At 47.1% G+C, this 25,306-nt stretch overlaps 1 protein-coding gene across 1 annotated transcript; it reads left to right on the forward strand.

Moving 5' to 3' along the window:
• Positions 1-1,508: 1,508 nt before the first annotated feature.
• LOC134928361 (threonine--tRNA ligase 1, cytoplasmic-like) lies at positions 1,509-25,306 on the forward strand. The gene is made up of 2 exons (XM_063924430.1): positions 1,509-1,620; positions 24,895-25,306. The coding sequence occupies exons 1-2, from the start codon at positions 1,536-1,538 to the stop codon at positions 25,041-25,043; spliced, it is 234 nt and encodes a 77-aa protein (XP_063780500.1). The 5' UTR covers positions 1,509-1,535; the 3' UTR covers positions 25,044-25,306.

Consider the following 25,306-nt stretch of genomic DNA (forward strand, 5'->3'; position numbering starts at 1 on the left):
GGTCCAGTCCTGTATTTCAGCGCTGTCACAGCTCATATCCTGGTGGTAATGAGCTAGAGCAGCTGCAAGCCGCTCCGTCTACTTCTACTATATACTGTGATGGGATGTAGTCATGTCAGCGTCAAACGGTCAACACCATGATGTTGAATGTCATAATGTTGACATGATTATAATGCCAACACAATAAATGTCAAAGCAGTCAAAATACTTTTTAGGTTTAGGCTTTAAAGTGACACTGTGAACCTGTCTTCATTATGGTGTCTATATAATGATTTGTGACTTTGTGATTGTTGACGAAACATACCGACACCACTCTGACTGTACCAAACATTTACTCCAGCCAGTCCGCATCTGTGTGAGACGGCGGCACAGTTAAAGCGCGTGTCCTGGGATCGCACTACATTTCTCCCCACATTTAGTATCTGCTTAAAATAATTGTCTGAACTGTGGGTCAAAAACTTCTGCGCTCTGCAAGGCCCCACTTGTTTGCGGTTTTGTCCGTGGGATTTAAAACAGCAATAATGTTAATATCACTGCCATAGAAATGTTATGTAACACAGGATTTAGGGATCTCCGGCTCATTGGTAGTTTTGTGAAAAATTTCAATGAAATCCCCAAGTGTAAAAGAGAATATAAAGAAGTCCTACATGTGATACTGTGAGAGCTACAAGCGGATGGGCCAGCGGTCACTAGATGGGGGGAGGGATCTAATGAATCCCTGCCCGGAATGGGAAGCGTATTTCTGTATCCGTATTCTCTCAGCAGCAGGCCTCAGCATCTCTCAGCATGAAGGGCCCTGTGGGACACACTCTTGTGTGGAACTGCATATTGATACTTTATTGACACATAAGGAAATGAATTGCCCTTGGAGAAATCGTGTTGCGATGATGAAAAGACTCTGTGCGTCTAATAGAGATCTTACCGGGCATGGTACCGAGCTCACGCATTGCTGAGATCAGAGAGATCCTAATTTCTCCAGTGTCCCCGAGCACCTCCCTAGTCCCCCATTGTAACTGACCTGTCCCTACACACAGCCTCCCTGACACTATACTGATCAACTTTTTTGTCGAAGTTTAAAGGGAGATAAAGTGGAGAGAGATAATGTACCAACCAATCAGCTTCAAACTGCCATGTTACAGGCTGTATTTGATAAATGACAGGAGTGGGTTATACTTTATCTCTCTCTATAAACTTTGATAAATCTCCCCCATAGTCCTGCGCTCTCTTCCATCTCTGCTTTTACCGGCCAGGCACAGTACACAGTGCAGACTTGTTTCCGTATTAGGAGAGTTCTCTCTTCTGTCCCACTGACCTTGCCTGACCTCACACTGGGGAGTGACTGTGGATGAGACCAGGCGGTGGGGTCGTTGTTTTCTATGGCCCTGTAGGATGCTGTATAATTACGTCCGAATTCCTGGCCTGTACTGCCAGGCAGCTACTCAGAATAGCTTTCACCTCTCCATTTTACTTCTGCAATAGGAAATCTCTTGTTCTTTACATTGCAGGTCAAGGAGCAGTTCCACCACGCTGGGTTCATGGCTGATGTAGATCTGGATCAAGGCTCCACTCTCAATAAGAAGATCAGGAACGCACAGCTGGCACAGTATAATTTTATTCTTGGTAAGAAAGAAGTCCTTTGTTTCCCTTAGTCGTACTGACAATGTGCCATCATGTGCAGTAATTATGGTAGTGTGCATTGCTAGTTGTTGTGTTTGCTCAAGAGAGATGCTTAGATGATTACCCAATGTCTCCCACTGTGACAAATAGAGAAATAGAATATTATCAAATACATGTATTCAGGGCGGCATTGCTTCTTCACTCGCACGGCTGTGGCACCAGTCTCCCTGTGTTTGGAAGCACCCCATGTGATTGGTTGCCATATGGAGAAATGCACTTGAGAATTTTTTGGCTTGGGGGAGAAAAATTTCTAGTTACGCCACTGGGTGGTGTGGCAAAGCTTATTTGCTTCAGTTGGTAAGAGCAAACATATATCCTCAGATTAATAGCAAACCTCTTCTAATAAACTCATGTTCCTGATGTTTTATACCTGAGCTCTTAGTTGTATTTGACTATGGTCTCAGAACCTTCTTGTAGTCCGTGATCATCTCCGTCTTGTCTGAAGTGGGTGGGGATAGATATAGCCAATAAGATCATTCAGATATTCACAGCAGGACATGTTATTTCGGGAGACCAGTGTGCTGATTTTATGACAGACAGTGACCTGTTCTCTTCTGTGATGTGTCAGTGAGGGCAGGGATGCATATGAAAGGGGCAGTGACATGATGTGGGGAATGGAGTATATAGTGGAATGGGCAGGGTCCCCAGCAGCACAGATTATTTCAGGAGATGAGTTATATGTTTGTGAGGGCAGGGCTGCATGTGGCAGGAGCAGTGATGTGATGTGGGAAGGGGAATGGAGGCAGCAGACAGCCACAGACTGAGAGTTATATAGTGGAAGGAGCAGGGTCCCCAGCAGCACAGAGTATTTATGCAAGGCTGTTATCCAGCTGATGTCAAGACTGAGGTTTTGTGAACCCGGTGTTAGTGAAGTCTGTGCGGGCGACTGGAGGATTATATGAATACTACCACTGACCTGGTTTGGGAGTGTTGTGGACTCGGGGTTTCTTCTGGTGACTGGGAAGAGGAACCGCAGCAGAGATGGCCGAATCTAGGTTCTCCTCATGCAGGATTAGGTCGGCAGACAGGAGGCACGCTGAAGGTCTTCTGAAAGACAGAACTGGAAAGGCGCTGATGAATCAGTGAAGATACCAGGTACAACTGCGCTAAAGTGCACTGGATGCTTGGAGACACTGAGGTGCTAGGAGGCACGGAAGTGCGTAGAGACACTGGGGTGCGTAGAGACACTGGGGTGCGTAGAGACACTGGGGTGCGTAGAGACACTGGGGTGCTTGGAGGCACTGGGGTGCTTGGAGGCACTGGGGTGCTTGGAGGCACTGAGATGCCGGAAGCACGGAGATGCTGAAGCACGGAGATGCTGGAGGTACGAGGTGCTGAGGCACGGGGGTGCTGAGGCACGAGGTGCTGGAAGCATGGCGGCGCTGAGGCACGGAGGTACTGGAGGCACGAGGTGCTGAGACACGGAGATGCTGAGGCACGGAGGCACGAGGATCCGAGACACGGAGATGCTGGAAGCACGGAGATGCTGGAGGCACGAGGTGCTGAGGCACGGAGGTACTGAGGTGCTGAGGCACGGAGATGCTGAGGCACGGAGGTGCTGAGGCACTGAGGTGCTGGGAAGCACGGAGGTACTGAGGCACGGAGATACTGAGGCACGGAGATACTGAGGCACGGAGGTACTGAGGCACGGAGGTGCTGAGGCACGGAGATGCTGAGGCACGGAGATGCTGCAGGGATACGGGAGCTCTGGAGATCACAACTACAACAGCAGTAAAGATGAACCACGGCAGCTGTGGTTTTCAGTTGAGACTATGGAATATAATACTGTGCCTTTAAGATGAACCACTGCAGCTGTGCCTTTACTTTGAGACACGTGGAAATAGTGATCATCAGTGGCAACACAAAAGTAAACCAAACAGGGTAACAAGGAACAAAGTTTTCACAGGAACTAGAGTATAAAGGTTACCTATAGGGAGCTCAGCTTGAAGACTCACACATAGCTGTGAGTGTGACACAAGGAACTGGCCCAGTTTCTAACTCAGCCTCCAAACTTATACTTCCTGGTTCTTGGTGATTGGTGAGCAGGATTAGGTGATGCAGAGAGTCTCAGGCTGGCAGAGGATTGGACAACTCTGGATCAGGTGAACAGTCACTGTCATGTGACTACTCCAGACTAGGCTGTGATGTAGAATGAGGCCTAGCAGGCCGAGAGAACACTGAAGCCTGAACTTCATATTACTGAATTCAGTCTCACACAGGAGATCACCACAGGTGGAGCTAATTAACTATTACCTTTCAGGCAGAGAACTCAGGAAAACTCATAGTGCTGACAAGCTGTTTAACTCAGTGAGTAAAAAGACACAGGATCCGGGACAGATGGCAGGGGTAAGTCACCAAATATGAAACCTACAGTCAGGATTGTGACAGTATCCCCCTCTTCAAGGGTGGACTCCGGACACCCATCTTGAATCTTAGAGGAACTTGAGAAATTCATACGGAAGAATTTAGGACCTTCGTTGATGCCTCTTCTTCTTACGGGAACATTTGGTTTTGACCAGGGAGAGTGGAATCTCCTGTAAAGAAAAAACTTCCTTAGAAAACATGGGACCTCCCCTGAAAGAAGTAGCATCATGAACTGGATCAAATTCAGAGTCTGAGTCCAAGTCTATTACCAATCTTCTTTGGGAGTAACTACATCCGCTTTGTAAGCTGCAATAACAAGTTCAGAACAACACAAGGAACTTGGAGTGGAATCAATGGAAACATAACCAACACTTAAATCAACAGGCTGTTGTCTTTGTACTGTTTTCCAATTCTTGAGATTCCTGAAATTCCTAATGTATTGGTTCATCAAGGCATTATCTTGCTCAGAAAGCGATGGGTCAGAAAACAGAGCATTGGCTGAATGTTCTAAAGACTGAGTGGAGGATGAAATTGGACTCAAGGAAACAGATGCCACTGAAACAACATTAGACTGAGGTACCCATTCAGACATTAGGTCAATAGCCTTGGTATTTTTCTTGACTTTAGATGCTACAGCAGAATTATCCCGACATCAAGGAGAAGAGGTATTAGAATTCCCCGCAGAAGCTGTGGACTCAGTGCTGGAAGACAAGGAAACAGAATCAGAGACAGACTGAAGTCTAATTTTAGAACTAGATGGTGGAAGTCCTTTACTGCGACCAACAGACAAAAGTTCTTTACTCGGACCAATGCTTGGAATCGGTTTGTGTCCAGATGAGTTTGAACAGACTGAAACTGGAGAAATCTTTGGCTGGACGAGTAGGACTGGATTGGATCCGAGGATACTTGAATTGGCTGGGGCCAAAGGAGACCTACCAGGCTGGTCCTGGAGTATTGCTGGACCAGCTGGAACTGGGACGGGCTGACCAGGCTGGGCCTGGAGTATTGCTGGACCGGCTGGAACCGGGACGGACTGACCAGGCTGGACCTGGAGTATTGCTGGACCAGCTGGAACCGGGACGGACTGACCAGGCTGGACCTGGAGTATTGCTGGACCGGCTGGAACCGGGACGGACTACCCAGGCAGAGCCTGGAGTATTGCTGGACCGGCTGGAACCGGGACGGACTGACCAGGCTGGACCTGGAGTATTGCTGGACCGGCTGGAACCGGGACGGACTGACCAGGCAGAGCCTGGAGTATTGCTGGACCGGCTGGAACCGGGATGGACTGACCAGGCTGGGCCTGGAGTATTGCTGGACCGGCTGGAACTGGGACGGACTGACCAGGCTGGGCCTGGAGTATTGCTGGACCGGTTGGAACCGGGACGGACTGACCAGGCTGGGCCTGGAGTATTGCTGGACCGGCTGGAACCGGGACGGACTGACCAGGCTGGGCCTGGAGTATTGCTGGACCGGCTGGAACCGGGACGGACTGACCAGGCTGGGCCTGGAGTATTGCTGGACCGGCAGGAGCCCCCTCTTCACGGGGCTGGGCTGAGGCGAGAGCCCCCACTTCACGGGGCTGGGCTGAGGCGAGAGCCCCCACTTCACGGGGTTGGGCTGAGGCAAGAGCCCCCACTTTACGGGGCTGGGCTGAGGCACTCTGTAGTCTCTCTGACTGGGCAGCACTCTGTAGACTCTCTGGAGCTGGACCCTCTGAACCCCTCTCTGGGGCTAAAGACACGGACGCCCCTCCTTGGGCTGAAGACACGGACGCCCCTCCTTGGGCTGAAGACACGGACGCCCCTCCTTGGGCTGAAGACACAGAAGCCCCTCCTTGGGCTAAAGACACGGACGCCCCTCCTTGGGCTAAAGACACGGATGCCCCTCCTTGGGCTAAAGACACGGACTCCTCTGTGACTCTAAATGGCTTGAATATTCTTCTCTGGACACCCAACTTGGGATAAGGTCCTTTAATCACCGGACCCCAGTCATAAATTTGAGTCTCTTTCAGAGTAGCCATCTTGATACCCCTGTCAGCAGTAGCAGGAGTACTGTGGATGACTTGTAGACATGAGCACTGTGATACTGAGATTTGTCACCATTCCCTGGCTTATGAAGAATGCAGTCTTTAACAAAATGACTGGAATTTTCACAGTAAAGACAGAGGTGTAGCTCCCTACGCCGCTGACGTTCAGCTTCAGAGAGTTTGGGCCGTGGATAGCTCTGATGAACAACTTTTCCTTGCACAGAGGAAGAGACTCTATTAACTGGATGGGACAAAACAGGATCAACAACGTTGGTAGTATTCCTGAAGAGATCAGGCATCACAGAAAGAATACTAGACAAAAGTTCTTGTAACTGTAATAACATCTGGAAGAAAAACTGCAGTTGGTCAGGAGTCTTAGTGCAGAACGTCAGAGAATCTCTGGAGAAAGAATTCCGCTGCAGACACTGTGCTAATTGATGCTGAGTCGACTCCAGACCTTCCAAGCGTCCTGCAATATTGCTTAGGAGGTCCTGCGTCAGACAAACACTTTCGGCCGGGTCCATGTGGCCAGTTCCTACTGTCAAGACTGAGGTTTTGTGAACCCGGTGTTAGTGAAGTCTGTGCGGGCGACTGGAGGATTATATGAATACTACCACTGACCTGGTTTGGGAGTGTTGTGGACTCGGAGTTTCTTCTGGTGACTGGGAAGAGGAACCGCAGCAGAGATGGCCGAATCTAGGTTCTCCTCATGCAGGATTAGGTCGGCAGACAGGAGGCACGCTGAAGGTCTCCTGAAAGACAGAACTGGAAAGGCGCTGATGAATCAGTGAAGATACCAGGTACAACTGCGCTAAAGTGCACTGGATGCTTGGAGACACTGAGGTGCTAGGAGGCACGGAAGTGCGTAGAGACACTGGGGTGCGTAGAGACACTGGGGTGCGTAGAGACACTGGGGTGCTTGGAGGCACTGAGATGCCGGAAGCACAGAGATGCTGAAGCACGGAGATACTGGAGGTACGAGGTGCTGAGGCACGAGGTGCTGGAAGCACGGAGGCGCTGAGGCACGGAGGTACTGGAGGCACGAGGTGTTGAGACACGGAGATGCTGGAAGCACGGAGGTGCTGAGGCACGGAGATGCTGAGGCACGGAGGCACGAGGATCCGAGACACGGAGATGCTGGAAGCACGAGGTGCTGAGGGACGGAGGTACTGAGGCACTGAGGTGCTGAGGCACGGAGATGCTGAGGCACGGAGGTGCTGAGGCACGGAGGTGCTGGGAAGCACGGAGGTACTGAGGCACGGAGATACTGAGGCACGGAGATACTGAGGCACGGAGGTACTGAGGCACGGAGGTGCTGAGGCACAGAGATGCTGCAGGGATACGGGAGCTCTGGAGATCACAACTACAACAGCAGTAAAGATGAACCACGGCAGCTGTGGTTTTCAGTTGAGACTATGGAATATAATACTGTGCCTTTAAGATGAACCACTGCAGCTGTGCCTTTACTTTGAGACACGTGGAAATAGTAATCATCAGTGGCAACACAAAAGTAAACCAAACAGGGTAACAAGGAACAAAGTTTTCACAGGAACTAGAGTATAAAGGTTACCTATAGGGAGCTCAGCTTGAAGACTCACACATAGCTGTGAGTGTGACACAAGCAGGGCCGGATTAACAATGGGGCGGATGGAGCTGCAGCTCCAGGCCCCCCATCAAAATAGGCCCATAGCTTCAGCTGTGCTGCTGCTGCAGACAGGAAAAAATTTTTCCTGCTACAGCAGCCTGCTACTGCCCGTCCGCGGTCCCCCTGCACAGAAGTTGTGATCCCCCCTCCAGTCGCACCGCCGAACTAAACACGGCCACCGGCGTAATCTATATGGAGCCGCAGCGGAAAGGCTTCACTAGCCCCCCTCCCTGCACCCCATACGCTTACAGGAGGCGCAGCCGCGCAGGGAGGGAGAGAGTGACGGGAAACGAGTGACGGCGCAAATGGGCTGCCCATCCCGACCAGTGACCACTACCTGGGAAACTGACTGATCCCTCTGAGGTGACGGGCCACCGCAGCAGCAAGCTGACCGCAGCGCTACTATTCCAAATCTGCCGTGGAGCCGAGGACCGGTAGCCAATCAGGAGCGGCTACGGCAGATTTGAAATAGTACAGTGTCCAGCTCCCTTCCCTGGGCCCTGTCAAAAGTGTGGTGGTTCGGCTCTCCGCATGCGGCCTGATAATGCCAGGTCTCCGGATCCCGCCCCCCTGACAGCTCCGCTGCCATCTCCGGCTTTCGCCTGATGACAACCCGGATGGCCAGCTCACGCTCCATAGCACAGCTGCCCGGCACCCGCATGCTGATACCCCGGCTACCCGGCAACTGGTGAGCAGTGGGGAACTCATGGAGTGTCATGGTGGGGACAGTGTGTGTGTGTATATATATGTGACTTTGTATGTAAATGTATATACAGTGTGTGTGTGTGTATGTATGTATATATATATATATATATATATATATAGCTGTGTGTATATGTATATATGTGTGCGTGTGTGTATCTACTGTATGTGGCTGTGTGTGAGTATGTAGATATGTGTCATAATGTGAATTTTGGCTTCTACCGCGTTCTCTAATGTGAATTTTGGCTCATAACGCGCTCTTTAATGTGAATTTTGGCTCATACCGCGTTCTCTAATGTGAATTTTGGCTCATACCGCGTTCTCTAATGTGAATTTCAGCTCATACCACGTGCTCTAATGTGAATTTCAGCTCATACCGCATGCTCTAATGCGAATTTCAGCTCATACCGCATGCTCTAATGTGAATTTCAGCTCATACCGCATGCTCTAATGTGAATTTCAGCTCATATCGCGTGCTCTAATGTGAATTTCAGCTCATACCGCGTGCTCTAATGTGAATTTCAGCTCATACCGCATGCTCTAATGTGAATTTCAGCTCATACCGTGTGCTCTAATGTGAATTTCAGCTCATACCGTGTGCTCTAATGTGAATTTCAGCTCATACCGCGTGCTCTAATGTGAATTTTGGCTCATACCGCGTGCTCTAATGTGAATTTTGGCTTCTACTGTGTGCTATAATGTGAATTTCGGCTCATTCTAAGTGCTATAATGTGAAATTCGGCTCATACTGTGTGGTATAATGTGAAAGGGGCACCAGTACTAGATAGTATAAGGGGTCCTACTATTGTTGTGCAAAATGTGTATAACAGTATTTTGTATGAGACGCACTGTGTCCTTGAACATAGTTGGGGAAATCCAAATGGTCCTTGGGTGCCCTACAACTATTCAACGGTAATGGAAGCGAGTATCGTGGACGCCCATTACTTATCACACCCAAAAGCACTGGGTTTAGCTACGTAAATCGCTAAACCCATATAAACTATTCAGCATGCTGATGAAATGGCAATTTTTTGCAGAAGCTGTGAGCGGAAATCATGCAGTCATGCGCTATCAGCAAAACAATTTATTAGTTCTGTTGGGCGATCAAAATTTTTTAATTCCCCCCCACCCAGTGACACTCTTCTGTCTGTCTTCTCTACAGTGATCGCGCCGAGCAGAAAAAATTGTGGGTCCCGGGGACCCCTCACTTTAAAAAATTGGGGTCCTACTTCACAGTTTCTGGGTCCCATAGCACTGTATGCTTTTGAGCTCCCCTTATCCCTCCCCACATAGCATTAGACCACCCAACATGGTAGATAGCAGTTATGGCAGTATTGGGAGGCAAGTAGGGGGTTAGGTGCAGGTAGTGCTGTAGGCAGTGTTAGGGGTAGGGAGGCATCAGTACCGAGGATTCGATGCTTCCTGCTCCCCGTCAACTTTTAAGATCAGCTTCTCCGTGTCCTTCTTGAAGCCCTACCGCTATAACACGAGGTGTGTGCGTATGCTGGGCACTGTCTGAGTATGGGGTTGGTGCGTATGCTGGGCACTGTCTGAGTATGGGGTTGGTGCGTATGCTGGGCACTGCTTTGGTTTGGGGATTGTTTGTGTGTATGCTGAGCACTGTGTGGGTGTGGCAATTGTATCTATACTGAGCACTGTGTGTGGATATGGGATTTTATGTATGCTGGTCACTGTGTATGGGGGGGGATGTATCCTGGGCACTGTGGGTATTGAGTACCAATATGCTAGGCGCTGTGTGTGTGTGGGGTTGGGGGGGGTTGGGGTGTATTATGAGCACTGTGTGGGCATGTGTTGTGCGTATGATGGCCACTGTGCAGGTGTGTGTGGGTAATAGAGGGTGCTATGAGCATTGTAAGTGTGTATAATGAGTACTGTGTGGGTATAGAGTGATATGAGAGCTATGGGGGGTGTATAATAGACACTGTGCGGTATTGGGGTGTGCATATGATGGTCACTATGGGGGTGTGAATACTTAGCAGTATGGGGGTGTTTATAATGGGCACTGTGTGGGTATGTGGGGTAGAATGGGTGCAGTAGAGGTGGAAGGTGGTAGGATAGGTGCAGTAGTGGTAGCAGGGTGGGTGCAGTAGTGGTAGGAGGTAGGATAGGTGACGTGGTAGCAGGGGGTAGGATAGGTGCAGTAGTGGTGGTATCAGGATGGGTGCAGTAGTGGTAGGGGTTAGGATAGGTGCAGTAGTGGTAGCAAGGGGTAAGATAGGTGCAGTAGTGGTAGCAGGGTGGGTGCAGTAGTGGTAGGAGGTAGGATAGGTGACGTGGTAGCAGGGGGTAGGATAGGTGCAGTAGTGGTGGTATCAGGATGGGTGCAGTAGTGGTAGCAGGATGGGTGCAGTAGTGGTAGGGGGTAGGATAGGTGCAGTAGTGGTAGCAGGGGGTAAGATAGGTGCAGTAGTGGTGGTAGCAGCGGGCAGGATGGGTGCAGTAGTGGTAGGATAGGTGCAGTAGTGGTAGCAGGGGGTAAGATAGGTGCAGCAGTGGTAGTGGGCAGGATGGGTGCAGTAGTGGTAGCAGGGGGTAGGATAGGTGCAGTAGTGGTACCAGGAGGTAAGATAGGTGCAGTAGTGGTGGTAACAGGGGGCAGGATGGGTGCAGTAGTGGTGGTAGCAGGGGGCAGGATGGGTGCAGTAGTGGTAGCAGGGGGTAAGATAGGTGCAGTAGTGGTAGCAGGGGGCAGGATGGGTGCAGTAGTGGTAGCAGGGGGTAAGATAGGTGCAGTAGTGGTAGTGGGCAGGATAGGTGCAGTAGTGGTAGCAGGGGGTAAGATAGGTGCAGTAGTGGTAGCAGGGGGCAGGATGGGTGCAGTAGTGGTAGGATAGGTGCAGTAGTGGTAGCAGGGGGTAAGATAGGTGCAGTAGTGGTAGCAGGGGGTAAGATAGGTGCAGTAGTGGTAGCAGGGGGTAAGATAGGTGCAGTAGTGGTAGGATAGGTGCAGTAGTGGTAGCAGGGGGTAAGATAGGTGCAGTAGTGGTAGTGGGCAGGATAGGTGCAGTAGTGGTAGCAGGGGGTAAGATAGGTGCAGTAGTGGTAGCAGGGGGCAGGATGGGTGCAGTAGTGGTAGGATAGGTGCAGTAGTGGTAGCAGGGGGTAAGATAGGTGCAGTAGTGGTAGCAGGGGGTAAGATAGGTGCAGTAGTGGTAGCAGGGGGTAAGATAGGTGCAGTAGTGGTAGGATAGGTGCAGTAGTGGTAGCAGGGGGTAAGATAGGTGCAGTAGTGGTAGCAGGGGGCAGGATGGGTGCAGTAGTGGTAGCAGGGGGTAAGATAGGTGCAGTAGTGGTAGCAGGGGGCAGGATGGGTGCAGTAGTGGTAGGATAGGTGCAGTAGTGGTAGCAGGGGGTAAGATAGGTGCAGTAGTGGTAGCAGGGGGTAAGATAGGTGCAGTAGTGGTAGCAGGGGGCAGGATGGGTGCAGTAGTGGTAGGATGGGTGCAGTAGTGGTAGCAGGGGGTAAGATAGGTGCAGTAGTGGTAGCAGGGGGCAGGATGGGTGCAGTAGTGGTAGGATAGGTGCAGTAGTGGTAGCAGGGGGTAAGATAGGTGCAGTAGTGGTAGCAGGGGGCAGGATGTGTGCATTAGTAGTTGGGAGTGGAATGGACGCTGGGGGAATAAGATGCAGAGTAACAGGAAGTGCACCTAGTTTCCCGACTGCACCCTCACAGGTATAATGTGCAGGTATTGGCCATTAAATACATATAGGAAAGGCCCACCCACACGTTCGTGAAACGAAAGATTTAACACCATTCCCCCAGGTCGCATTATTTATCACTCGTGAGTCATGACAGCCACCCGCATGTATGTGAAACTGTAGATTGTCTCGTTGATCCCAGACCCCGCGCTCTCTTCTTGAGCCTGCTCGCAGCGCTCTGACCTCTTGATACTTTGCGGTGTCCTCGACCGCACTGAGATGTTCCGCTGGCCCCAGCTCATGTTCTCTGAAGCAGACCCACCAGGCTGTCCGTGGTGAAGGCGCTCCTCTCCGTGTCCTCGGCTCCCTCCTGCATCTAACATGCCCGCCCCGTCATCGTGATGTCCCCGCCCGGTTGCCAGCTGCACATTCAATGGGTTGAAGGCAGGGTAGGGAGGAGGGACAGACGTCTGAGGTGGCGCTTGCATTGGGAGACGCTGCCGGCGGCTATTGGCTGGTGAGGCAGGGCTTGGGGATTTCTATTGGATGTAAGGCGACGGTCAGCGAAAAACAGCGCGTCCTGCGGGACCCGCTCACTTTTAAAATCTGAGTCCCTCTCTGCCCGTAGCGCGTAAAAACGCGCCATAGCGCGTATTTTGCGATCACTGCTCTATATCTACCTTTCTTGATAAATAGATACATCTTTATATTTTTCAAACTTGCCTCTATACACACACACACACACACACACACACACACACACACACATTAAATGCACAACTGGTGACATACCCGTATCAGTAGCCTCCCACTACCCTCCCCACGCCATGCTGGTCACACACCGCTCTGCGCTCCCTGGGACAACTTCATTGTGCATGCACGAATCACAGGAAAATGGCCACGGCTGCCACTTTCTGAGTGATATTTGAACTCTGCAGCTGGAGTCGGACTGATGGAGCGGTGAGTATAATCAAATGGGTGCAGTGTGTGGGTCCCCCTGGACCCAGTGTCCCATAAGCACTGTACACCTTGCACCCATTATAGATACACCAGCGCCCCCGCCCCTGCAACAGCACACAATAGGCCCATCATAAATTTCAGCTCCAGGCCCATGAGCACCTTAATCTGGCACTGGACACAAGGAACTGGCCCAGTTTCTAACTCAGCCTCCAAACTTATACTTCCTGGTTCTTGGTGATTGGTGAGCAGGATTAGGTGATGCAGAGAGTCTCAGGCTGGCAGAGGATTGGACAACTCTGGATCAGGAGAACAGTCACTGTCATGTGACTACTCCAGACTAGGCTGTGATGTAGAATGAGGCCTAGCAGGCCGAGAGAACACTGAAGCCTGAACTTCATATTACTGAATTCAGTCTCACACAGGAGATCACCACAGGTGGAGCTAATTAACTATTACCTTTCAGGCAGAGAACTCAGGAAAACTCATAGTGCTGACAAGCTGTTTAACTCAGTGAGTAAAAAGACACAGGATCCGGGACAGATGGCAGGGGTAAGTCACCAAATATGAAACCTACAGTCAGGATTGTGACAGCTGATGTGGGAATATTGTGACTTCAGATGCACAGAAGTTCATGTTATTCTCATAGCAGCAGAGGAACAAAGTCCTCACATCAGCAAAGTCTATGCAGCAGTAAAGCAATCACTCTGTGGCAGTGCCGTAATTAGACATTTTAGTGCTGTGTGCAAGAAACGGCATTGGCGCCCCCTTCCCCCAATGTAAGATAGGTGCAGTGCGCGCCGTAGGCGTGCGGAAAATACATAGGGGCGTAGCTTCATGGGGACGGGACGTGGCCACAAAATAATACCAATTCATACTATGGTGCACAGTAGTCTCCTTTATTCAAATTACGCTGCACAGTAGCGCCACTACACCAGCTAGAGCCTCTTTTACACATTACGGCAGACAGTCCCCCTTTTTACACATTATGGCAGACAGCGTCCCCATTTTACACATTACGGTAGACAGCATCCCCCTTTTTACACATTATTGTAGACAGCGTCCCCTTTTTACACATTACGGCAGACAGCGTCCCCTTTTTTACACATTACGGCAGACAGCGTCCCCTTTTTTACACATTACGGCAGACAGCGTCCCCTTTTTTACACATTACGGCAGACAGCGTCCCCTTTTTTACACATTAAGGCAGACAGAGTCCCCTTTTTACACATTGCGGCAGACAGCGTCCCCCTTTTTACACATCATGGCAGACAGCATCCCCCTTTTTACACATTACGGCAGATAGCGTCCCCTTTTTTACACATTACGGCAGACAGCGTCCCCCTTTTTACACATTACGCAGACAACGTCCCCTTTTTTACACATTATGGCAGACAGAGTCCGTTTTTTACACATTGCGGCCGACAGCATCCCCCTTTTTTACACATTACGGCAGACAGCATCCCCTTTTTACACATTATGGCAGACAGCGTCCCCTTTTTTTACACATTACGGCAGACAGCATCCCCCTTTTTACACATTACGGCAGACAGCGTCCCCCTTTTTACACATTATGGCAGACAGCGTCCCCTTTTTTACACATTACGGGAGACAGCGTCCCCTTTTTTACACATTACGGCAGACAGCGTCCCCTTTTTTACACATTACGGCAGACAGCGTCCCCCTTTTTACACATTACGGTAGACAGTGTCCCTTTTTTTACACATTACGGCAGACACTGAACCTACTGCAGCAACGATAAAAAAAGCCCGATGGATGGCTTACTGTGAGTCCAACTTGTGTTTCAAGGACGCGTGGGTGAGACATGGCTAGAGGTCGGCAGGTTACTTTTGTCAGATTGACCATGTTTAACATTCCTATTGTGAGGAATGTGAGCAAGCCGGCAAGCATGTCGTTTACACAGACAGAAGATTCATTCAGAAATCACCCAGCATCCACATTATCAGAGAGATAAGAGCTACACTCCTCCATACAATTCTCCATGTGGCTTACCTTGATGAGCGGCAGCAGCAGCAGCACAGCCCAGCTCCAGCCCAGGTCACGGAAGTCCCTCTTCAGTGTAGACGCTGCAGGAGGAGAGGTGCGGAGCAGAGCACACACACAGGGGAAGAGACTCAGGTTGCCAAGCGCAACGCTGCCCGCTGTGATGCATAATAGAAGCGGTGCGTCCGGCAGAGGAGGAGTCGGGGTGCAACGCTACTATTTTACATTACAGCGGGCAGTGGCGGACAAATGGTGTGATTGCAGACGGTGCGCCCACAGGGCAAATGCGCTGTGTGCTAGGCACCGTCCGCACACACCTAGTTACGGCGCTGCTCTGTGGTAAACCACTGGGGAGAGATCCCAATCAGAATCCAGCACCTGGCAGCAGCCATTCAGAAGAATGTTAGTGATTTGCATAGAACACAGTGAATGTGAAATGCAATATCTGACAGGGGAACAGTACAGTGTGCGGATACTGATGAAGTATGTGAGTGCTCAGCAAGGACTATTATGTCATGAATTACCGGTATTATCGTGTCCGTAATGTAATAAAAACTTGTATTGTTTTATCTGTTATTTACTAGAGATGAGCGGGTTCGGTTCCTCGGGATCCGAACCCCCCCGAACTTCACCCATTTTACACGGGTCCGAGGCAGCCTCGGATCTTCCCGCCTTGCTCAGTTAACCAGAACGCGCCCGAACGTCATCATCCCGCTTTCGGATTTTCGCGAGATTCGTATTCTATATAAGGAGCCTGTACTTTGGTGACCAACAGTGCGTCGCCGCCATTTTCACTTGTGCATTGGAGATTGAACGGAGAGGACGTGGCAGCGTTCTCTCCCTGAAAAGCTCCGTAACCTGTGCTCAGTGTGCTGCAAATATCTGTGCTCAGTGTGCTGCAAATAATCTGTGCTCAGTGTGCTGAAAATATCTACGTTCTCTGCCTGAAAACGCTCCATATCTGTGCTCAGTGTGCTGCAAATCTCTGTGCTCAGTGTGCTGCATTGTGGGTACTGGGGATAGTATAATATGTACTATTCTATAGCTTCTATACTGCTTGTCAGGACACATGGTCACAGTTACACCGCTCTGTACTGATATATACAGTAATATATATACTTTTCTATAGCTTCTATACTGCTTGTCAGGACACATGGTCACAGATACACCGCTCTGTACTGATATATACAATAATATATATACTTTTCTATAGCCTCTATACTGCTTGTCAGGACACATGGTCACAGTTACACTGCTCTGTACTGATATAGACATTAATTTAAAAAACTTTTCTATAGCTTCTATACTGCTTGTCAGGACACATGTGTCACAGTTACACCACTCTGTACTGATATATACAATAATATATATACTTTTCTATAGCTTCTATACTGCTTGTCAGGACACATGGTCACAGATACACCGCTCTGTACTGATATATACAATAATATATATACTTTTCTATAGCTTCTATACTGCTTGTCAGGACACATGGTCACAGATACACCGCTCTGTACTGATATATACAATAATATATATACTTTTATATAGCTTCTATACTGTTTGTCAGGACACATGGTCACAGATACACCGCTCTGTACTGATATATACAATAATATATATACTTTTCTATAGCTTCTATACTGCTTGTCAGGACACATGGGTCACAGTTACACTGCTCTGTTCTGATATATACAATAATATATATACTTTTCTATAGCTTCTATACTGCTTGTCAGGACACACATGGGTCACAGTTACACCACTCTGTATTGATATATACAATAATATATATACTTTTCTATAGCTTCTATACTGCTTGTCAGGACACATGTGTCACAGTTACACTGCTCTGTACTGATATATACAATAATATATATACTTTTCTATAACTTCTATACTGCTTGTCAGGACACATGGGTCACAGTTACACCGCTCTGTACTGATATATACAATAATATATATACTTTTCTTTAGCTTCTATACTTCTTGTCAGGACACATGTGTCACAGTTACACTGCTCTGTACTGATATATACAATAATATATATACTTTTCTATAGCTTCTATACTGCTTGTCAGGACACACATGGGTCACAGTTACACCACTCTGTACTGATATATACAATAATATATATACTTTTCTATAGCTTCTATACTGCTTGTCAGGACACATGTGTCACAGTTACACTGCTCTGTACTGATATATACAATAATATATATACTTTTCTTTAGCTTCTATACTTCTTGTCAGGACACATGTGTCACAGTTACACTGCTCTGTACTGATATATACAATAATATATATACTTTTCTATAGCTTCTATACTGCTTGTTTGGACACATGGGTCACAGTTACACCGCTCTGTACTGATATATACAATAATATATATACTTTTCTTATTTTCTATAGCTTCCATACTGCTTGTCAGGACACATGTGTCACAGTTACACTGCTCTGTGCTGATATATACAATAATATATATACTTTTCTATAGTTTCTATACTGCTTGTCAGGACACATGTGTCACAGTTACACCGCTCTGTACTGATATATACAATAATTTTAAATCATTTTCTATAGCTTCTATACTGCTTGTCAGGACACATGTGTCACAGTTACACTGCTCTGTACTGACATATACAATAATATATATACTTTTCTATAGCTTCTATACTGCTTGTCAGGACACATGTGTCACAGTTACACCGCTCTGTACTGATATATACAATAATATATATACTTTTCTATAGCTTCTATACTGCTGGTCAGGACACATGGTCACAGTTACACTGCTCTGTACTGATATATACAATAATATATATACTTTTCTATAGCTTCTATACTGCTGGTCAGGACACATGGTCACAGTTACACCGCTCTGTACTGATATATACAATAATATACTTTTCTATAGCTTCTATACTGCTGGTCAGGACACATGTGTCACAGTTACACTGCTCTGTACTGATATATACAATAATATATATACTTTTCTATAGCTTCTATTCTGCTTGTCAGAACACATGTGTCACAGTTACACTGCTCTGTACTGATATATACAATAATATATATACTTTTCTATAGCTTCTAGTATTACAGTGCAGCATTTTGGTGACCAACAGTATACATATATAGTACAGTACAGTAGGCCATTCCTATTGATATATTACTGGCATATAATTCCACACATTAAAAAATGGAGAACAAAAATGTGGAGGGTAAAATAGGGAAAGATCAAGATCCACTTCCACCTCGTGCTGAAGCTGCTGCCACTAGTCATGGCCGAGATGATGAAATGCCATCAACGTCGTCTGCCAAGGCCGATGCCCAATGTCATAGTAGAGAGCATGTAAAATCCAAAAAACAAAAGTTCAGTAAAATGACCCGGAAGCAGTCCACTGACAACTAAATCCCTTCCTCTTGTACCCAAGCTCCTGCAAACCACACCACCAACTCCCTCAGTGTGAATTTCCTCCTTAGACAGGAACGCCAATAGTCCCGCAGGCCATGTCACTGGCAAGTCTGACGAGTCCTCTCCTAACTGGGATTCCTCCGATGGATCCTTGAGTGTAACACCTACTGCTGCTGGCGCTGCTGTTGTTGCTGCTGGGAGTCGATCGTCATCCCAGATGGGAAGTCGGAAGACCACTTGTACTACTTCCAGTAAGCAATTGACTGTCCAACAGTCCTTTGCGAGGAAGATGAAATATCACAGCAGTCATCCTGCTGCAAAGCGGATAACTCAGGTCTTGGCAGCTGCGGTGGTGTTAAACGTGTGTCCGGTATCCACCGTTAATTCACAGGGAATTAGAGAATTGCTTGAGGTACTGTGTCCCCGGTACCAAATACCATCTAGGTTCCATTTCTCTAGGCAGGCGATACCGAGAATGTACACAGACGTCAGAAAAAGAGTCACAAGTGTCCTAAAAAATGCAGTTGTACACATTGTCCACTTAACCACGGACATGTGGACAAGTGGAGCAGGGCAGACTCAGGACTATATGACTGTGACAGCCCACTGGGTAGATGTATTGCCTGCCGCAGCAAGAACAGCAGAGGCGGCACTAGTAGCAGCATCTCGCAAATGCCAACTCGTTGCTAGGCAGGCTACGCTTTGTATCACCGCTTTCCATAAGAGGCACACAGCTGACAACCTCTTACGGAAACTGAGGAACAACATCGCAGAGTGGCTTACCCCAATTGGACTCTCCTGAGGATTTGTGACATCGGAAAATGCCACCAGTATTGTGCGTGCATTACATGTGGGTAAATTCCAGCACGTCCCATGTTTTTCACATACATTGAATTTGGTGGTGCAGAATTTTTTTAAAAACGACAGGGGCGTGCAAGAGATGCTGTCGGTGGCCCGAAGAATTGCGGGCCACTTTCAGCATTCAGCCACCGCGTGCCGAAGACTGGAGCACCAGCAAACACTCCTGAACCTGCCCCGCCCTCATCTGAAGCAAGAGGTGGTAACGAGGTGGAATTCAACCCTCTATATGCTCCAGAGGATGGAGGAACAGCAAAAGGCCATTCAAGCCTATACATCTGCCTACGATATAGGCAAAGGAGGGGGAATGCACCTGACTCAAGCGCAGTGGAGAATGATTTCAACATTGTGCAAGGTTCTGCAACCCTTTGAACTTGCCACACGTGAAGTTAGTTCAGACACTGCCAGCCTGAGTCAGGTCATTCCCCTCATCAGGCTTTTGCAGAAGAAGCTGGAGACATTGAAGGAGGAGCTAAAATGGAGCGATTCCGCTAGGCATGTGGGACTTGTGGATGGAGCCCTTAATTCGCTTAACCAGGATTCACGAGTAGTCAATCTGTTGAAATCAGAGCACTACATTTTAGCCACCGTGCTCGATCCTAGGTTTAAAGCCTACGTTGTATCTCTTTCCGGCAGACACAAGTGTGCAGAGGTGCAAAGACCTGCTGGTGAGACACTTGTCAAGTCAAGCGGAACGTGACCCGTCAACAGCTCCTCCTTCACATTCTCCCGCTACTGGGGCTGCGAGGAAGGCTAAGAATTCCGAGCCCACCCGCTGACGGTGATGCTGGGCAGTCTGGAGCGAGTGCTGACATCTGGTCCGGACTGAAGGACCTGCCAACGATTACTGACATGTCGTCTACTGTCACTGCATATGATTCTGTCACCATTGAAAGAATGGTGGAGGATTATATGAGTGACCGCATCCAAGTAGGCACGTATACTGGCAGGAAAAGAGGCAATTTGGAGGCCCTTGCACAAACTGGCTTTATTTTACCTAAGTTGCCCCCCCTCCAGTGTGTACTCCGAAAGAGTGTTTAGTGCAGCCGGTTACCTTGTCAGCAATCGGCGTACGAGGTTACTTCCAGAAAATGTGGAGTAGATGATGTTCATCAAAATGAATTATAATCAATTCCTCCGTGGAGACATTTACCAGCAATTGCCTCCAGAAAGTACACAGGGACCTGAGATGGTGGATTCCAGTGGGGACGAATTAATAATCTGTGAGGAGGGGGATGTACACAGTGAAAGGGGTGAGGAATCGGAGGATGTGGACATCTTGCCTCTGTAGAGCCAGTTTGTGCAAGGAGAGATTGATTGCTTCTTTTTTGGTGGGGCCCAAACCAACCAGTAATTTCAGCCAGTCGTGTGGCAGACCCTGTCACTGAAATGATGGGTTTGTTAAAGTGTGCATGTCCTGTTTATACAACATAAGGGTGGGTGGGAGGGCCCAAGGACAATTCCATCTTGCACCTCTTTTTTTATTTTATTTATCTCTGCATCATGTGATGTTTGGGGCTAATTTTTTAATTGCCATCCTATCTGACACTGCAGTGCCACTCCTAGATGGACCAGGTGTTTGTGCCGACCACTTGGGTCGCTTAGCTTAGTCATCCAGCGACCTCGGTGCAAATTTTAGGACTAAAAATAATGTTGTGAGGTGTGAGGTGTTCAGAATAGACTGGAAATGAGTGGTTATTGAGGTTAATAATACTATGGGATCAAAATGACCCTCAAATTCTATGATTTAAGCTGTTTTTGAGGGTTTTTTGGAAAAAAAACATCCGAATCCAAAACACACCCGAATCCAACAAAAAATTTTCAGGGAGGTTTTGCCAAAACGCGTCCGAATCCGAAACACGACCGCGGAACCGAATCCAAATCCAAAACACAAAACCCGAAAAATGTCCGGTGCACATCTCTATTATTTACATTAACTTCATTTTATGGTTATAGCGATAGAGCAGCCTCCGTGTATTTCTGAGACATATAATGGTGCAATGCTATTGGATGTAATCTATCAGGTTTTAGGTTATCCAGTGTTACAGTAAAGGGAACATAGGGGCTGCCATTGTGTGGAGTGACCCAAAATTCATCTGATCCATTCAGTAGTAACCAGCAACCTCAATGAGGTGTGAGGTGCCTAGATCTCGGTTACAAACAGGACTTATGATCTGTCGGAGTGCCCAATATATAAAATCTAGAATTCAGCTGCACCCAGAGCCAGCCCTAGGCATAGGCAAACTAGGCAAATGCCTAGGGCATTTGGTATGCCTAGGGGCACAAGCAGCTTCTGTTGATTAAAATGTGGCATGCCTATATTCTGTGTGTGACTGTGGCTGTATCTGCATATGAAATGCTACATTACAGCGTATTCCTGTATATCACTGTAATGTAGCATTTCGTATGCAGATACAGCCACAGTCACACACAGAATAAAGGCATGCCACATATCATTTTCATCAGCAGAAGCTGCTTGTGCATCCTAGCCACATAGTAATGCAAATAAGACGCATTTTCAACAAAAAAGGCATCTGACGTTAGCACAGCTGCCAGCTGACTCACGCCAGGTATCTCCTGCTGCATGGAGTATTGAGGCAAGATGTATGAGGACGCATCAGTATCCAAGCCGAGGTCACTGTGTAGCGGTAATATGAGTGATGTGTGTGGGTGGGTTGATTGTGCAGTAGTGTTCGGCATACATGTATGTGTAAGGGGCATTTTGTTTGTCATGTGTATAAATGCATTAATAATGTGCGTCATATGTGTAAGGGACATTATGTGTGTCATTATGTGTATAAGGGCATTAATAATGTGCAGCATATGTAAAAGGGACATTATGTGTGTCATTATGGGCCGTATTCAATAGCTGTCGGGTCCTTTCCAACGGAAAAGACCCGAAAGCACTTTATTGAATGCTGGGCCAAACCCGACAGGTTTGGCCCATCCTGACAGTGTCAATCCGACTTTTTTAAAAGTTGGATTGACATTGTCGGAAACGGGGCTAAAACCTGTCTGGTTTGGCCCTGCTTCCGACAATACATGCGGCTCGGCGGCTGAAGCAGCCGATCCGCGTGTATTCCGACAGCATTCCGACAAGTAGGATTTCCTGACTTGTCGGAAAAACTGAGCCCAGATTGAATAAATCGGAACCCCTTCCAACCTATGCCGTCTTTCCGACAAGATGACAGTTTCTGACTTTAATTGAATATGGCCCTATGTGTATAAGAGCATTAATAATGTGTGGCATATGTAAAAGGAACATTATGTGTGTCATTATGTGTATAAGGGCACTAGGTATGTGCGACATAGGTGAAAGGAACATTATGTGTATAAGGGCATTAATAAAGGTTGGCATAATGTGTAAGGCGCATTATGTTTATATGGACATTAATAATGTGTGTCTTAAGTGTAAGGGGCATTACTGTGTGGTATTATGTGTATAAATGCATTACTAATGTGTGACATTATGTGTATAAGGTGCTCTACTGTGTTGTGTAACGTAAAGAAAGGGCACTACTGTGTGGTCTAATGTGAATAAAGAGCAATATGGTGTGGTGTAATGTGAATAAGGGGCACTACTGTAGTACTGTGAGGAGTAACATTTATAAGGTAAAGTGATACTACTGTTTGATGTAACGTGAATTAGGGACACTATCGCATGATACAATGTGAATAAAGTTGCACTACTGTGTGGTGTAATTTGAATTGGGGTATTTTTGTGTGACCATGCCCCTTCCCAGTAAGAACACATCCCTTTTTGGGCTGTGCGCCGAATGTGTGCACTGTTCCTATTTAAAATTTAGGGGGTAGGAATATCAAAATGAGGACTGCTGATGGGGCCGGGAAAGGGGTGCAGGGTCAGAGGCGGAACTAGCGGTGGTGCTAAGGGGCACCAGCCAAAATCTTGCCTAGGGCATCATATTGGTTAGGGCCGGCTCTTGCTGCACCCTCTCCTCCAGAGTAGCACTCCCTGCCAGCAAGGAGCATGGACTGGGAAAGTGATGCACAGGAAGGAGAGGTGGTGGAGAACCAGCTCTGCTTAGCGTGACTTAATGTGATAATGACACAAGAAGAACCAGGCGCTACTGAAGTTTACAAAATAAATTAAAATTGTAGTAACACTGAATAAATAAGAAGCTGCAAAAATCCCCGGGGTGACTATTATATCTCCCAAACCCCCCATCCCCCCCAAAAATAAAATAAATAAATAAATAAATAAAACTCAACAAACAGAGAAAAACACAGAGGGGGTTTGTGCTCATGAATAACTATGGCGTGGCAGAAGGAGATACAGAGCACGCGTCTATAAGTGAAACAATGTAAATTTATTCTCTACTGAAATGAAAAACCAGAGCATAGAATTCATATACAGTATAGTATAAATACAGCAGGCGTAATAAATGTTGATAATTGTTGTGCACTTCTGTAATGACTTTCGGACACAATGAATAATCTGATACTAACATTAAGGGGCGTATTTATCACAGTACGTATCTCAGATACGGATGGGATGTGATACATTCGCAGAAATTCACATTGCGATATTTGAATACATTGCAAGTATGTATATCACATGCAGGGGCAGAGCTTGCAAGAAAGCGGTGTCCCTGCAAATTTCTCCCCTGCACTTCTCAGGGTATATTTTGCTAACAATACCAGGCGTGTGACCACACATGCACCGCCGGCTACCCCACCCCCCACCTCCACGCTAACACTTACCTATACTTAGGAATCTGTGTCCAGCTACTTCTCTCTGTGAACTGGGCTGGGAATTTCACCGCAGACCGGGGTCACAGAGAGAATTCCTGGCATCTGTCCCTGGCTGCCGCAGGTGAGTTTCATTTTAGATTTTTTTTTACTTTTTTAATTGTCTTTAGTGATCCGTCTGTGGTCTGTTTAGACAAACAAGGCTGATAACAGGCGCTGGCTCCTTGCGCTGTTCTGCCTGTCATAGCAAAGCTGGAGTAGGCGAACCAGATGGAGGCCTTGTATAATACCATCTGAAGATGAGGTTATTATCACAGGGCTCCCTCCACAAATTTTTTTTTTTTTTTTTTTACAGTTTTTGTTTGAGTAAATTTGGACAGATTGAATTTCCCATTGCAAGTATGGGAAATGCAATCTGCCTTACTAAAAAAAAAAAAAAAAAAAAAGGTGAATTTAAGTGCTGGGTTTTCGTTTAATTGTCCTTTCATACATTTCTGTGATACCAAAATACAGCAAAATTTAGTTTTTTTTATAAATATGCCCCTTAAAAAATAAAAAAATAGAGGTACCAGGTCCAAACATGTATTAATTTCCTTGTGATAAAAATGGCTATAATGATAGCCTTTTATAACACATAGAATTGGCTCCTTCAAGGAATAGAAATTGGTTATTTAAACAAATACAGTAGCTGCTTTGTACCCTATAGTGCGTATCTTCCATCTTTGTTTAAATGCAGATTTATTTCTCTATATGCATTTGAGGATTAGTAGAATAATTGAATCAAATAGCGTTTGACTCTGTTTGTGTTCCACCTGTAACCACTAGGGGGCAGCCCTTTTACACCATGCATAACTATTTTGTACTTTATTTCAGTGATCGGAGAAAAGGAAAAGGCCAGTGGAACAGTGAACATCCGCAAGCGAGATAACAAGGTGCACGGAGAGCGGACAGTGGCACAGACAATCGAGAGACTTCTTCAGCTGAAAGAATCGCGATCTAAAAACGCAGAAGAGGAATTTTAAATAAACTTTTTTTTTTTTTTTTAAAGGGAAATTAAGTTCTAAAGATGTCTCTGTGCAAGGAATAATATTCATTCTTTTATACAGATTACAAATGAGGTAAAATTAATTGAGCCAAAACCAAACAAAGCCAAACCCATTAAGTTCTCTAGCGCTTATCAAAAGTCTCTCAGGAACGGTAATATTTTTATTTTTGGGACTTATGTGACTTTTTCTTGCTACAATATATCAGCTTGCCATCGGCTATTATTGTTATTTTTGTAATA

This window comes from Pseudophryne corroboree, chromosome 1, assembly GCF_028390025.1.
Source record: "Pseudophryne corroboree isolate aPseCor3 chromosome 1, aPseCor3.hap2, whole genome shotgun sequence".
NCBI lineage: Eukaryota > Metazoa > Chordata > Amphibia > Anura > Myobatrachidae > Pseudophryne > Pseudophryne corroboree.

Coding starts and splice junctions, on each gene's coding strand:
- LOC134928361 (XM_063924430.1), top strand. CDS start 1,536: ATGGCTGATGTAGATCTGGATCAAGGCTCCACTCTCAATAAGAAGATC. Junction 1,621..24,894: donor ACAGTATAATTTTATTCTTG/GTAAGAAAGAAG, acceptor ACTTTATTTCAG/TGATCGGAGAAAAGGAAAAG.